A 12,824-nucleotide genomic window follows, 5' to 3' on the forward strand; every position below is an offset into this window, starting at 1 on the left:
ACTGACCAGATGTGCCCACCAAAGACCCCACGACCCAAGCTGCCGTTACACTTGAAGGCATCCTCCCCGGCCCATGCCATGCGGTGCGTGCCGTGGCCTCTGCCATCAAGTCATGGCGACCTGTGGCACGAAAGCGTTTTGGGTCAAGCTTCATCGGGAATCATCGTGCCGGCAAGCCGTTCTCTTCTTCCGTCTTCTTCTTCTTTAGCCATTCAGACATGCCCATCGTCATGACATGGACTCATCAACATCGGCAAACTTCCTCGTCCACGATCGGGACGATCGCTTGGTGTCCCCGGGTAATGTTACGGACGAAGAAGCGAGCAATGGCTCGGGCAGTAGCGCTAGCGCTAGGCCTGCCGCGATTCATTAAACGTCATCTCATGGTCATCCAACATTTTCTGTCGGTTCTCTGTTCTCCTGTACTCATCGGCTTGCCGCCCCGTATTATATATATAACAAAAGGGTAATAAGGGTTTGTTCAAGAAAACATCAGATGAGATGAAACAAGGAACAATAGCGACGATAATAGAGTCAAACGCTGAACTAGTTTGTCACACATCTATTAGAAGGCAGCAGAGCCGGTAACAACACAAAGCGTAAGAGGCACACACACGCACACAAGGACAACGCTGCACTGTTGTTGTTGTTGTTATCCTCTAATGTGATGGCACATACCCACACAGGGGGATCGGCCAAGAATTGGGGTGCAGAGATAATTAGATTTTGAGATGTATAACTACATCCGAAAAAAAAATAAATGCTAGGGAATAGAAAAGGAAATGTAAATATGATAAACCAAAATATAAAAGAGTAAATACTAACGCACGCAGTAGGCGAATAGTAAGATTTATATGTACAGATTAAAACTTCAAATTAAAACTGACAACTATATTAATTAGAAACCGCACATCTTCCTCCTTCACTTCACGTCTGCAGCCAACTTCCTCCTTGTCTTTAACATCCTGCCGGTTTGCGCAAAAATTCTACTTCCTTCTTCAACAAAACCACTGATGGCATACTGGCACATGCCACAAACAAACTACTGTGTACTGTACCATAGTGTATATATTTCTTTTATTTTTACCTACCCTTTTCTTTCTCCCTATCGCTCACCTCTTTGATTTCCTCTACCTCTTCCTCGCTATCCCTTTATTTCCGCCGCCCCAGTTCAGGTGCTTCAGATATCAGATAGCAGATACCGGGGCTGGCAAACATCTTTTCTTTCCTTTTGTATATACAACAAATAACCACTACCACCACCACCACCACCACCACCACTGACACATTGGTCTCCCAAGTCACAGATTGCTTATGCTTCATAAATCTTCCTTGCTAACTTGTCCTTCATCCTTTTTATAACCGTAACATTCTAAAGGTCAGCCGGATATTTTTGGTCTCTACAACCAACGTAGTCTTTGCAGTGCAGAGCGAGATTAGTGCCAGAATTGTCCGATATTGCCATAGCGTGCTCTCTACTCCTGTCATTGAGACATCTTCCTGTCTGTCCAATATATTTCCACAATGCAAGAGTATCTCATAAACAACCCCCTGAATACACTTAGAGTACCTATTCCGGTGCGAAGTTTTGCATCCAGAGTTGAAGTCCTGGTTGTTAACCTGCACACACATCCCTTTAGCTCTGTTTGGTGCCGTTGGAATAATCCGGATGCCGTGTCTTTGACCAATCTTCATTAGATTATTAGACAGACATTAGATTCATTAGACAGAAGGATTCTGACGGCTATTAAAGATAAATGCATTGTAAAGATTGTTCGTTACGTTGACGACTTATTGGTGTTGTATGATTTAGAGAAAGGAAAGGCAACTGGAACTTCCAAAGGAAGGTGTTTTGCGCTTCCTGGATTTGACTCTCGAATTCGTGCCAGAACACTTATGTTGGACTTACCAGCCAAGAGGAAACAAGTAGTTTCTTCCGATTCAAAGACAGTAAAAAGAGGTGTTGCGAAGGCTGCATTGTCGTTGGCTCTCAACAAATCATGCCACCACCGTGTTAAAAAAAAAAGTTTTCTAAGCCAGACTGAGAGACTTCTAGAGGCAAGGTATCCTGAGCATTTCCTGTGTAGCATAATAGAAAGCATTTTCCTGCCGATCAAGCGGAAAATTCGAAAAGAAAACCTTACTCAAGGAAACAAGTGGTCAATGGTACCATATATGCATGGCTTCACCCATAATCTAATGAAGATTGGTCAAAGACACTGCATCCGGATTATTCCAACGGCACCAAAAAGAGCTAAAGGGATGTGTGTGCAGGTTAACAATCAGGACTTCAACTCTGGATGCAAAACTTCGCACCGGACTACGTACTCTAAGTGTATTCAGGGTTTTTTTTTTTTTTTTTTTATGAGATACTCTTGCATTGTGTAAAGAAATATATTGGACTGACAGGAAGATGTCTCAATGACAGGATTAGAGAGCACGCTATGGAAATATCGGACAAGTATGGCACTAATCTCGCTGTGCACTACAAAGACTGCGTTGGTTTTTTTTTTTTTTTTTTTGTACGCAAACTTGCCATAAGACATATTATATAAACTCATGTAAATGGTTTTCCGTGAGGAACCGGAGCAGGCTCCCGCTCTTAGCGTTGTCGGTGAGCCATTTAGAAAAGTCATCTTCCCTTGTTGTGGTTAGACCCACTTCGCGCAGAATCTTTGTCCTTGATTCCCTTGTCCCTGCACAAGTCCATAGCAGGTGACGAACATCCACTTCTGCAGCTGGTGTGGAACACTTTGGGCATGTTGTTGGTCCGATTTCAGCTTGCGATTCCCATCGGCATTTTACCGACGGGGTAAGGGCCGCCCCAGCTCTTATCCTTCTAAGGGAAACCTCCTCCAATCTCGTTAAGTTACGAGGGAGTGGGAATGTACACGGGGGAATGAGGGCACGTGTACTTTTCCTTAAAGAGGATGCTAAAATGGAAACAGCGGAGCGGGCATCGAAAGGGAGCCTGGTGGGGGGCGCATTAGTGTGTGGAACTTCGTGTGTGAGGTGGTCAACTTTTCTCTGCTCAGCGTTCTCAGCATTGTCTTGTGTCCAATGTATCTGGATGCTTATCTTTGTTTTTTTATTGAGTGCGTGGATTTCCTGGGTAACAAATAGCGTCTTCGTCACTTTCTTTAGTTGTTTTATGGCGGCTAAGGAGTCTGTATAGATGTGGGCTTCTGTTATCGAATCTATTTTATTTATGGCCTCCATAGCATCGCGGATTGCATAGAGTTCCATCACAAGCGGGTCCGGGTATTCTAAAAGATATTCTTTATGTACCTTTAGTTCGCTGTGTGTTGGACTAGTAGCTGCTGTTCTACCGCCATTTTCTATAATTGATGCGTCCGTATATGCAATTAAGGTACCTGGAAGTGCATCAACCAGAGGTCGAGATGCCAGCTTTTCTTTGCGACGAAGCCGAGTGGTCTTGTTTGTCGTGATAGTAGTGAATTCCCAAGGAGGGGGGTCAGCCATTGGTGGTGTTCGAACTGCCACTTCGTTGTACAAGGATGCTATGGGCGTAACGTACTTTCGCTTCATATCTCTTGTTGCCTCTCGTTGCTCAATTAATTCTGTCAACGTATTTATCTGTGCAAACTCTTGGAGAATAGGGATAGGGGTAAGTTTTGGTAAGGCCGTGATAGTGCGCATTGCGTTTCTATTTATTGTTTCCAATTTTGCCCATTGCCGCCTCGTGAGTCTTTGGAATTGGGCCTGGTATAGTATCCTCGGCTGTAACACTGATTGTACAAGACGTCTTGCCATGTCCGCTCGAGCTCCTCCTCCCCTAGACGAAATGCGTTTTATCAAGTTTAAGGAAGTCGCAGCTACTTTTTTCACTTTATGAAGCCATTGTGTTCCTTTGCCGGATTTGTGAATTTCTAGGCCAAGAACTCTCAACTCGTCCACCTCTTCCAGTGCCTGATTTCCAATCTTTAGGGAGACTCTTTGCGTTGCCAATTGTTTTCTTCCATTCTTGTTGGCAACATGAATGTAACTGGACTTTTGAGGTGATAATTCCAGGCCTGCACTTTGCACGTACTCATCTATGGTATTTAAAGCCTCTTGCAGATGCCGAATCTGTCTGTCAATTTGTTTATGAACAGACCAAATCGTGACATCATCTGCGTATATCATGAACCCCACTTCTGGTATTTTAGCTAATTTCCACGCCAATGGGATCAGTGCGATATTAAATAATAAAGGTGCTAACACTGACCCTTGTGGCACGCCTCTGTTCGAGGTGTAATTGCCAATTTGTTTTCCGTTTATCCGGATAGAAAACGTCCTGTCCTTAAGCAGATTATGTACTGCTTTTATGACCTGCAAGGGAATGCCCATACATTCTATGTTGCTAAGAATCTTGGCATGTAACACGTTGTCGTATGCCTTCGCCATGTCGGTAGCCACTACAGTGCGCACTAGGTGGCTATAAGGCGACACGTGTATGACCTCTTCAGCGAGCACAGCCAGTCCATTTTCTGTCCCAAGGTTTGTTCGGAACCCAATTTGTCGAGCATGGTATTTTTTATTACTTTCCAACCACCATGACAGGCGGGTGGCTATCATCTTTTCATAGATTTTGCAAATTGTGGGTGTTAGCGAGATAGGCCGCAAAGATTCTAGACTTGTGGGAGGTTTCCCAGCCTTTGGTATTGTTACCACCACCGAGTGTTTCCAGCCGAGTGGAATGTCTCCTCCTTGCCATACCTCATTTACCACATCCAACAAGCCGTCAACTGCGGCTCCTTCTAAATTCTTGAATACTTCATAAAGAATATCGTCATGTCCAGGCGCAGTTTTACCATTCGCTTCTTCTATAGCAGCCAATAACTCCAATTTTGTAAATGGTAATGTTATTCCTGTTTTATCAACCGCATCCACTGTCGGTGAAGGCGCCGGATAATGTGCGTGGTTCGGGAAGAAAAGGGCAGCAGCCTGATCTGCAAACTCTTCTGGTGTAAGCTGTAATGCGAGTCTAATACTTTCTGCATGATCTTTAACCTGCCGCCTCTTTTCCATGCCATGGAAAGTCCTCCAGAGGGCCTTGTTATTCGTTCCTGAGCCCAAACGACTGCACCACTCATCCCATCTCCTATGAGCCAGCTGTTTTTCATATCGGCGTGCCTGTGCCGTCACTCTGTTTAACTCAATTCTTCTTTGCACGTCTTCAGGATGGCGACCAGCCTGTATCTCGGCCCGCTTTCGGCGTGCCCAAAGTTTTAGTAGGTGCAGGTCGGGAGTTGGCTGATCTTCGTTCACTGTAGTTGTAATGGTGTGATCCTTGAGTACCTTTTGAAGGGTAGTAACGAGAGTATTCGGGCTAACTGAATGCGTTCGAGTATCCTGCCGTACACCATCCCAATGTGTAACAGACGCTTTCTTTCGAATTTTCTTCATATGTCCCAAATTAAGACCAATACCAATGGGGACATGATCACTACCCCACGCATCTAATTCCGCCTGCCATAGTGGTGCACCAGGGCCCTTCCACCACGTCAAGTCTGGTGAGCGTGTTTGTGTTGCAGGTAGTGTTGCGACTCCTGGATGATTTAGCAGTGTAAATTCCATTTCTGTGAAGGCAGTATGAACTTGATCACCCCTTTTAGAATCATAATCATATCCCCATACGGTGTGCGGAGCGTTAAAATCTCCACCGATTAGTATCGCAATTCCAGGGTATGAATGGCGAATATGCTTAACCCATCCAAGATTAAGCACTGTGTTTCTTGGCCTAGCGTACATGGACACTAATATAAGGGGCGTTTTGTTCGGACGCGTGAGTACAGCAACTACTTCCTGCTGAGTGTTGCACCACTTGCTCAAGTCAAGTGGCGTTTGGGGAATGTTGGCCCTAATGTAAACGGCAGCTTTTCCTGGTGTTTCGGCCTCTGCTCTTGCTCGTTTATCAGGGATAGAAGGACAATGGTACCCTATATATCCTGTTATTGAATATAACCTATTGTGCTCCTGTATCAAGAACGCCCATGATTGTAGCTTACCGTACAATAATTTTGTATTTATTTCCCCAACTTTATTACAGAGCCCTCTGCAGTTCCATTGTGTAATCTGTTGCCACTTGTTTCGGCTACTTCTATCCATGATGTAAGCTGCTCTGAATGAGGTGTGTCAGTTGCGTAAGCGTGTCCAGTACCGCCTTCCAAATAGGTATGTTATCGGCAGGTTTACAATTCGGAGCATCCACTAACCTTGCTGTCGTACTGCCTGCAAGCGTTTCTTTCTGTTTTTCTGAGCTCTCCTTTCGTCGTTGCGCTATATGTGCTTTCTTTTGTCGCAGCTGTGCAATTTGTGCTGAAAGCATCGCAATTTCTTTTTCTATTGCATCCTGCTGGCTTGTGCAGTCTTTAAGGTCCGGAAAATCATCAGTAGTGAATGCCACTGTGCTCCGTTTTGTGCGTCGTCCATGTTTTAGCGTAGAAGCAAAAGATGCACTGTTCTGTGCAACCACCTCAACAGGCTCTTCTTCTTCTAGCGGGTCATCAAACAGCTCTTCGGCCAGAGTTGCAAATCTGTTTTTAACCATTAACGGTGCATATTGTTTATGTCGTCCAGCCCTTGCTAACTCGAGCTTTCGCTTTTTTGTCGGACACTGAGATGAAGTGATATCGTGATCATCAGATTTGCATAGGCCGCATTTGAATTTCGCTTCTCCAGATTCAGTTATGTATTCGGGGTTAACTCCATATGGACAAAATTTCTGCATATGACCTTCTCTGTAGCACCTGTAACAGTGAACCGGTCTAGGTTTGTACGTTTTGGGTCGCACTATGCGGCCATTGTAGTAGAATCTGTCCGGAAGAGTATCTGGTCCCTGTAATGTGATGAGAAAAGTGCCTCTGTTCCCCATACGACGTGCGGCTAACACAGTATGTGTTCCTGATATTAGGTCTCTGGCCACCGTCTCCGGGGAATCTTGTAGGTCTAGGTCATAGAGGACACATCGCTGAGTATTTGGACCTGACGCAAAATACGTCTGGACAGGAAGATACTCCTCTGTCGTGATTGGAATCTGTGTTACTGTGGTCATTTTGCGTGCATCCTCAATGGTGGCTAAATGTACTGTGACAGTATTAGATGCCCTGTGGCTTACAAACCCCTGGTAACCTGTGGTACCAAGCGCTGCGTCTATTACTCTCTGCATTGTTCTGGTGGGTATCTTAGTGATATCAAACTGCACTGTAGGTCTGATATGCACTCTGAAGGATTTCTGCAAGGCTGGTGTTGGATAAGCGGATGCTAGCTTATCAGGGGCGGCCCTTACCTTCTTTGCCGGTGGTGTGTTGACTGGTGGCCCAGGTAGTTTGACCAGCCGGGGTGTCCGTTGAGAAGCGTTAGTGACGACTTCCTGTTGCACATCCATAGCCTGATGTGTATCGTTTAGCTCGGGTAGCGGCCCGAGCGTTGTCCTCGTATTCGAAGTAATGTCTACGTTGCTCTGTGGCCAAGTGCTAGCTCCAGGTAAAGGCTCATTACCGCAGCCTGCCGTTGTGCTTGCAGAAGTCACAGCGACTACCGGAGGGTCCATTGGCGTCCCCATTCTTGCCATATTATCAGAGCTGCGGCTCCGCCGAGTCCCAGTAGGCCTAGCAGCATGGCCGCGTCGGCATTCTGCAGCGTCTACCCGGAGGGCTGTGTCCTTGATGCTCTTCTTGCCACGCACGGGTTGTTTGGCCTTTATGCTCTTCTTCAAGAGTTTGATTGCCGCTGTGTGGGCGCGGACTGCAGACGTAGTTCGAAATCTTACTGGACACGATGTAGCCACGGTGCTCAGCGACACGTCTTCTTCTTTCCGCGTTGGTTGTAGAAACCAAAAATGTCCAGCTGACCTTCACAATGTTAAGGTTATGAAAAGAACGAAGGACAAGTTAGCAAGGGCGATTTCTGAAGCATATCAGTCTGTGACTTGGGCGACCAATGTGTCAGTATGCCATCACTGGTTTTGTTGAAGAAGGAACTAAAATTTTTGCGCAAACCGGCAGGATGTTAAATACAAGGAGGAAGTTGGCTGCAGATGTGAAGTGAAGGAAGAAGATGTGCGGTTTATAGTTAATATAGTTGTCAGTGCAGCGTTGTCCTTGAGTGCGTGTGTGTGCCTCTTACGCTTTGTGTTATCTGCTCTGCTGCCTTCTTCTAAGAGAAATACCGACGAGTAGCGCCAGAACGCAATTATCCCTCATTGCTGTTGTTGTGCCCTTAGATGGCCAACCCACAAGCACCGCACTTCATTGTCCTCGTTGTCCACAAGACCATGGTAATATATTGCCCTACATGGTATCGTATAGGTAGACTGTCCACCCTACATTTAACAGCTCTGACAAAATTATACGGAACTAGGTTTTAGTGTAATTAGGCGATAACGCGATGAACGCCCGATTGGAGGCGCAGTGAAGAGATATGTGAAGAAAGACTGGGGCGTTTTCGCCGGGTGAAATAGAGCGCATAATGGACAAAAGAGTTGTTGAATACATTTTTGTGCAACTACGCGTCAAGGACATAAACAGCAGGAAAACAGCACTACTTTCTGGGCATGTCGAAGCCTAGCAGAGCTTACCTTTTGCTGCGTCAGGTTGAAAGCATGACTCTTCTGCGAAAGTATATCTGCGCCATTCGAAATGCAGCACACCCACCCTCTCATTGGACACAAACACGATCTTCGACAAGCTAAATGAGTAAAAAAAAAAAAAAAGATGCTTCATTTCTTATCACGATGCCTTGTTTGTAATGAAAAGATCAGCAAAGTGGCTCTTTTTAGACTGTTTTAAATGGGCAACATGAAGAGCATTGTCAGCATTCGACGTATAAGGTCTGACCTGTATGATAGGTGACTCCTTATGTAGCCCCGATACTGTCATCCTTTCTTTAGCGGCGGCTTTTGCCGCATCCTAGTCATTCCGGCGGCTGATCATGATCGCAAGCTCGGCGAGGGCGTTGAAGTGGTCTGTGCTGAGCGCGCTTCTTCATCGGGAGTGACCAAAGCTGGACGACGCAGGATATGCTTCGTGCAAGCGGCCTACGATTGCGCAGCCTTCGAAAGAGGAGCATGATGAAACGGAAGATTTCTTGAGGTTCCTTTTCTAAGGGCAGTAAGTGCAATTGCACAGCGGAAGCTGCGTCAAGTCAAATAGTCGCATGGTTGCACATTTTTAACGCATTCGTGTGTTTCCACAGTTGGTACGGCCATACCAGAGTCCTTCAATGCTACTGACACCAGCCTAAAAATCTCTTGGCTGCGCTTCTAGCACCAAAAACTGCTTATATATATATATATATATATATATACAAAGAAATAGTGTTATCGTATTTTGACAAAAAAAGAAAGAAAATATATCCTGATGGCCTTCTAATTTATGTGGCTGGTTCGTGTTCTAGCAGTACCTGATTAAGCATTCGTCGGGTATGCCGATGCATTCTCTTCCTGATACTTACAAATTCTAGCTCTAAGACAAAAATACGGGGAATAGCGAAACTTCTAAGCTCCGCCTTTATGTGTATGACGCGATAGCGTAGGCTACCAGCCCACATATAAAGCCTCGATTATGAACCAAGCCTTATGAATGTATCTGCGTGGCCTATGGGGTACTGTGAATGCAACGATCCTGGCGGGCTCATTCTAATATCACTTTCCCATATGAAAGGAGAGGCCTGAGTTGGGAGTAATTTCAGACACCCCTACTTCCAGTCAGTGCTCGGAAATGTCAGCGCTATGGTCACGACTCTTCGCTCACAACGCCGGCGGACGGCTGCCGGCGCCGGAGTTTAGGTGAACGGAGCATTTAACGTTATCGCATTCAGACGCAGATGTTTACGAAGTTTTCTTCTAAGGATGACGGAGGCAACGTAGGTTGTCCATAAAGTGGCTCACCGCTCGCCTGCCCTTCTTTTCATTTCACTGCGTACGGTGCTTTGAGCCTGCCCGGTGTTACGTGACCGTGCGTCTGCCACCTTTACCTTGGCAAAGGTGGATCCTGATCGGTAGCTCCGCAGCCGCACCATTCCTTCAGTGTGCACGTAGGCCCGCAGCGGAGACAGCGATGTGATCAGTACGAACACTCGAAGGCTGACCGGCTGCCCGTGGACAAGCAGGGCGGCTGACAGCGCCTGCTGGACGACGGCGCGCCGAGTGGAAGCTCTGTGCACAAAACAAAACTGACGTCACACACTGTACTTGAATGCCTTATTACAGCCACCTGAGCCGCCACCAGTCACTGGCCCCCCTCGCATTGCTGAGGTGAATTCAGTGCGATTGCGTTAAGCCCAGTATGCAAAAATGAGTGGAAATCAAGTAAGCAAAACCCACTAGCAAAGGTGTTGTTTATATATTTTCCTTCACCTTCCTTCACAGATATGTGTTGCATTGCAGACAACACTATTAAGCGCTGGCATTTTGCCGAAATTTATTTTTTCAGGAAGACGCAAATAGTTTGGCTTTACCAAAACAGCGAAAAACTGCACCCATGCATAAAAAAGTTAGATTTCATCACCAAGATGCCTATCGTCGTGTTTGACGCCATTCTGCAGGCGGCTTGGCTTGCTTGGTTCAATTGTTTTATGAACCTAGTGCATTTTGGAGGAAACACGCGTTCAAGAACGCAACTGCACACCGGCTGCCACGGAGAGATAATGTTTACACGTTATTGCAGAGAACATTATTCGACCATACCCGTTAAACCTGCACTTTTTGTACGTTCTTGCACTCAAGTGTAAGCACCTTCTGACACAGCACTGGATAAATAATGCGTAATATTGTCACGTCTCCAGAAAGAGGAGTTCACGGCTGTTTACGAAAAATAAAAGGAATAGGAAAGAAAGAAAATTTTAAGAACAATCGCGAAAACCTGGGAGCAAGAAGTAATCCCTGTGGAAATATAGCGTCGCTCTAGAAATGTTCGCCTCGTTTACGCGCGTCGTTTTACAACCCTTTTTCGTCTCTCTGACGCAGAATTCACTGTAATAGAAAGACGTGGCTTGTCCCCTCTTCTTCGTGGGTCATTCGGGGTCTCCGGTGACACATGCAAAATGGAACACATCGAGGTATGGTGCTTCCAAGTTAACGTGTTTACGCGTGCGATGGAGGGGGATGCTAGCGCGCTGGTGATGCACTGAGCTCTTTCGAGAGTGCTGTCGAAGGACCAGTTTTATGTCCGGGGAAGCATTAAAGACAGTCGGGTGGTAAAACCCGATGCTCCCCGCACCACCATCGTAAAACATTGTTTTATTTACTATAAAATCTTGTTTTAAAGACGTTTTGAACATTCAATAATGGGTGTTACGGAAACGGAATAGTTTTGTACTTCGTACAATGAAAATTGCCATTTTTCATATTTTCTAATAACTTTAGGAGTACCAACACCCGCATAATGAAAACAGGCGTGGTTATTTACGTTTCAGCGATTGAAAATATAACACAGCACAACTTTCTCTTGCCTTGCAATGCATTCGAGCTTAGATGTTTTGGAATGCAATCTTATATTCAGGACCACGATGACTTCATTTGGCTCATTGACGCCGATGAGCGGTAGGGGATCTGTCGTCTGCTAATTTTGGCCCAATCGCTGGCCGAACAAACGGCCAGTGACAACAGTCCATCCTGGCTGGTCTAATAAGCATAAATCAATAACTTCAGAAAAATACATTTCTCAAATGTCTTTAAAATGACCATCGGCGAAGGCATGATAAATTGTGGCCCCCCACCCAGCTCTGGTTTCAGCAATGATGTCTCTGCGCTCATTGCGCAAAGTGGTCAACGCAAGCACCCATGTGCGATCTTCTGCTTCTGGCGGCGGTTCGTCTTTTCGTGCTTAAAAGTTTTCCTGCGAACGTGTTGCAACAAGGTTATGCAGCTGACCATACCGTATCCGCTGCACTTACTGCTGAATGCGCGCCCTCCCCAGAGGGCTGAAGATGTCCAGCGACTCCGGGGCGCTCTCCTTGGCTCCCGGGGCGAGAGGTGTCAGCAGCCAGTGCGCAGAGTAGCCGAGTGCATCGGCTACGTTGACGAACTGCTGGTATTGGCTAGGCAGCACGAAGCACAGGGGCACTAGGGATGCCTTCATTACTCCTGCGCGGCAGAAAAAGAAAAGAAACAGATAATTCGGTCAATGCTGTCTCTCCGGCTCATTAGCTATAAAGGGACACTCTAAGGATAAACTGGAGTAGGCTAGTATCGACAAATTATCGCATTATAGCAGCAGAAACGCTAAACGGACCTTTTGTAGCTTGGAAGAGGACAGAGTAATGAAAGGACAGAGTAATGAAAGAAACATTTCGCCACTGCCGGCAATTATTTTGAGGTAAGTTTCAGTGGGCCGTCAATGTTTTGTCGTCGCGGATTCTGGAGGTCAGGCTACAACGCCACTACTTCGAGCGGTGATCTCGGAGTGCATTTCGGTAAAGACGTCACAAGTTTGACTCAAGTAGAAGGGGAACATTCAGGTCCACATTTCTTGGCTATAAATACGTCTTTTGGACAGGACGCACGTCTGTATGCGACCCCCGTCCTGAAAAAAAAAAAAAAAACGTTATTGATTTCAATGAGGTACAAAAATAACATGGACCTCTCCTTTCAGTCCGCAAGATAGGCATATGCATGCTCGGGCTGGTCCAGAGGCCTGGACCTGTCCTTGCCTGCCGACAGTGCTATAAGATTTGTTGTTTCCTACGAGCATGGGCCGGGCTCTGGTAAGGCTTGCCTCAGGATCGGGCCCGTACCTAGAGTGTTCGTGTTGTGCTTTCGTATTAAAGGGTGAGCCTCACTTGGGAGTTATAGCCCAAGCCCAGATGAAACAAAGCCTCGG

The 12,824-nt window shown here is 46.2% G+C and overlaps 1 protein-coding gene across 1 annotated transcript in view; it reads right to left on the reverse strand.

Annotated features, from left to right (window-relative positions):
• The window catches only part of LOC146207241 (cadherin-like and PC-esterase domain-containing protein 1), a 169,520-nt gene that overhangs the window by 97,607 nt on the left and 59,089 nt on the right, over nucleotides 1-12,824 (reverse strand). The window contains exons 7-8 of the mRNA XM_084576418.1: nucleotides 11,899-12,088; nucleotides 9,979-10,159 (exon numbers count right to left, since the gene is read on the reverse strand). Of these exons, the coding sequence (XP_084432544.1) occupies nucleotides 9,979-10,159; nucleotides 11,899-12,088 (371 nt within the window). The remainder of the gene's footprint in view (nucleotides 1-9,978; nucleotides 10,160-11,898; nucleotides 12,089-12,824) is intronic.

The sequence above is a fragment of the Amblyomma maculatum genome, chromosome 1 (genome assembly GCF_055883805.1).
Source record: "Amblyomma maculatum isolate TAMU_Amacu chromosome 1, ASM5588380v1, whole genome shotgun sequence".
Lineage (NCBI taxonomy): Eukaryota > Metazoa > Arthropoda > Arachnida > Ixodida > Ixodidae > Amblyomma > Amblyomma maculatum.